Here is a 1,460-nt window from a genome sequence, read left to right on the forward strand (position 1 = left end):
TTCTTTAGTGGTAATTATTATTTATCTCTGAAAAGTCAAAATTCATCCCTTTAAGGAAAAGCATACGATTGATTAAACAACAAAGTCATAAAAACCACACAACTTTATTTGTTACATTTCCTAGAAATATAAAAACAGTTTGGAAATCAAACATTTATTATACTGGTGGTTTAACTGAGAGCCTTGTGATACGTACTTTTTTCATTTGTTTAGAAATATTTTTGTGGTTCTGAAAAGAACCGTTTTTTTTCGTCGAAAATTAAAATGCGATGAATAGTAGAGAGTAGATTGATGTAACTAACGATGAGGAAGAAACATAAAAACCAAACAATGCTGGTATACCGGTATTGTCGTCGCCTCGTAGTCTCATAGATAAAACATAGGTTATAAAAAAAACTTAACCGCCAAAACCGTAAAGTGTACGCCCTTGACGCTTCAAAGCGTAAACGACATCCATGGCGGTGACGGTTTTACGTTTTGCGTGTTCGGTGTAGGTGACGGCATCACGAATGACGTTTTCGAGGAATACCTTCAGGACACCTCTGGTTTCTTCGTAAATGAGACCGGAGATACGTTTCACTCCTCCACGACGTGCCAATCTTCTGATCGCGGGCTTCGTGATGCCCTGGATGTTATCACGTAAAACTTTACGATGACGTTTTGCTCCACCTTTTCCCAATCCCTTTCCACCTTTGCCACGACCGGTCATTTTGAATGATTATTGATTCAAATTAAGCTTTGTTTCACAAAAGAAAACGACACAGATTTGACTGCTTCGTCGAAAACAACTACCTGCTCGCCAGATTAGTCAACTCATTTTATAGTTTAGTTTCGCTCCGCCTCTTAAGTTACTTTTTTGACCAATCAGATAACGCATAGTGTCACCCTAGTTAATAAAATACGGCGAAAAATTTTGTTGCAGGGTCATATGAACCGTCGCCGTTGTTAGTGACGTACGTAGGTGTTTATGTGTGTGTATGTGTAGTTGAGGGATAAAGAAGTAGTCAAAAAAATGGCCCGTACCAAACAAACTGCTCGTAAATCGACCGGTGGAAAAGCTCCACGAAAACAGCTTGCCACTAAGGCAGCAAGAAAAAGCGCACCCGCCACTGGAGGAGTGAAAAAACCTCATCGCTACAGGCCCGGTACAGTGGCACTGCGTGAAATTCGTCGTTATCAGAAAAGCACCGAACTGTTGATTCGTAAATTGCCCTTCCAACGCTTGGTCAGGGAAATAGCCCAGGATTTCAAGACCGATCTTCGTTTCCAAAGTTCTGCCGTTATGGCACTCCAAGAAGCGAGTGAAGCGTATCTTGTCGGACTTTTTGAAGATACAAATTTATGTGCCATCCATGCAAAACGCGTCACCATCATGCCTAAAGACATCCAACTGGCAAGACGTATTCGAGGAGAACGAGCTTAAAATGAAAAAATAAACAAAAAAAAAACGGTTCTTTTCA

General features: G+C 40.5%; 1 protein-coding gene across 1 annotated transcript; it reads right to left on the bottom strand.

Moving 5' to 3' along the window:
- Positions 1–218: 218 nt before the first annotated feature.
- On the bottom strand, positions 219–788 carry LOC135266873 (histone H4). Its single transcript, XM_064358250.1, has one exon. It carries the CDS (start codon positions 707–709, stop codon positions 398–400), a length of 312 nt encoding a protein of 103 aa, XP_064214320.1. The 5' UTR covers positions 710–788; the 3' UTR covers positions 219–397.
- Between the last annotated feature and the right edge of the window lie 672 nt (positions 789–1,460).

The sequence above is a fragment of the Tribolium castaneum genome, chromosome 8, assembly GCF_031307605.1.
Source record: "Tribolium castaneum strain GA2 chromosome 8, icTriCast1.1, whole genome shotgun sequence".
NCBI classification, from domain to species: Eukaryota; Metazoa; Arthropoda; class Insecta; order Coleoptera; family Tenebrionidae; genus Tribolium; species Tribolium castaneum.

Bases quoted from the DNA above. Each gene is read 5' to 3' on its own strand.
- LOC135266873 (XM_064358250.1), bottom strand. From the start codon at position 709: ATGACCGGTCGTGGCAAAGGTGGAAAGGGATTGGGAAAAGGTGGAGCA.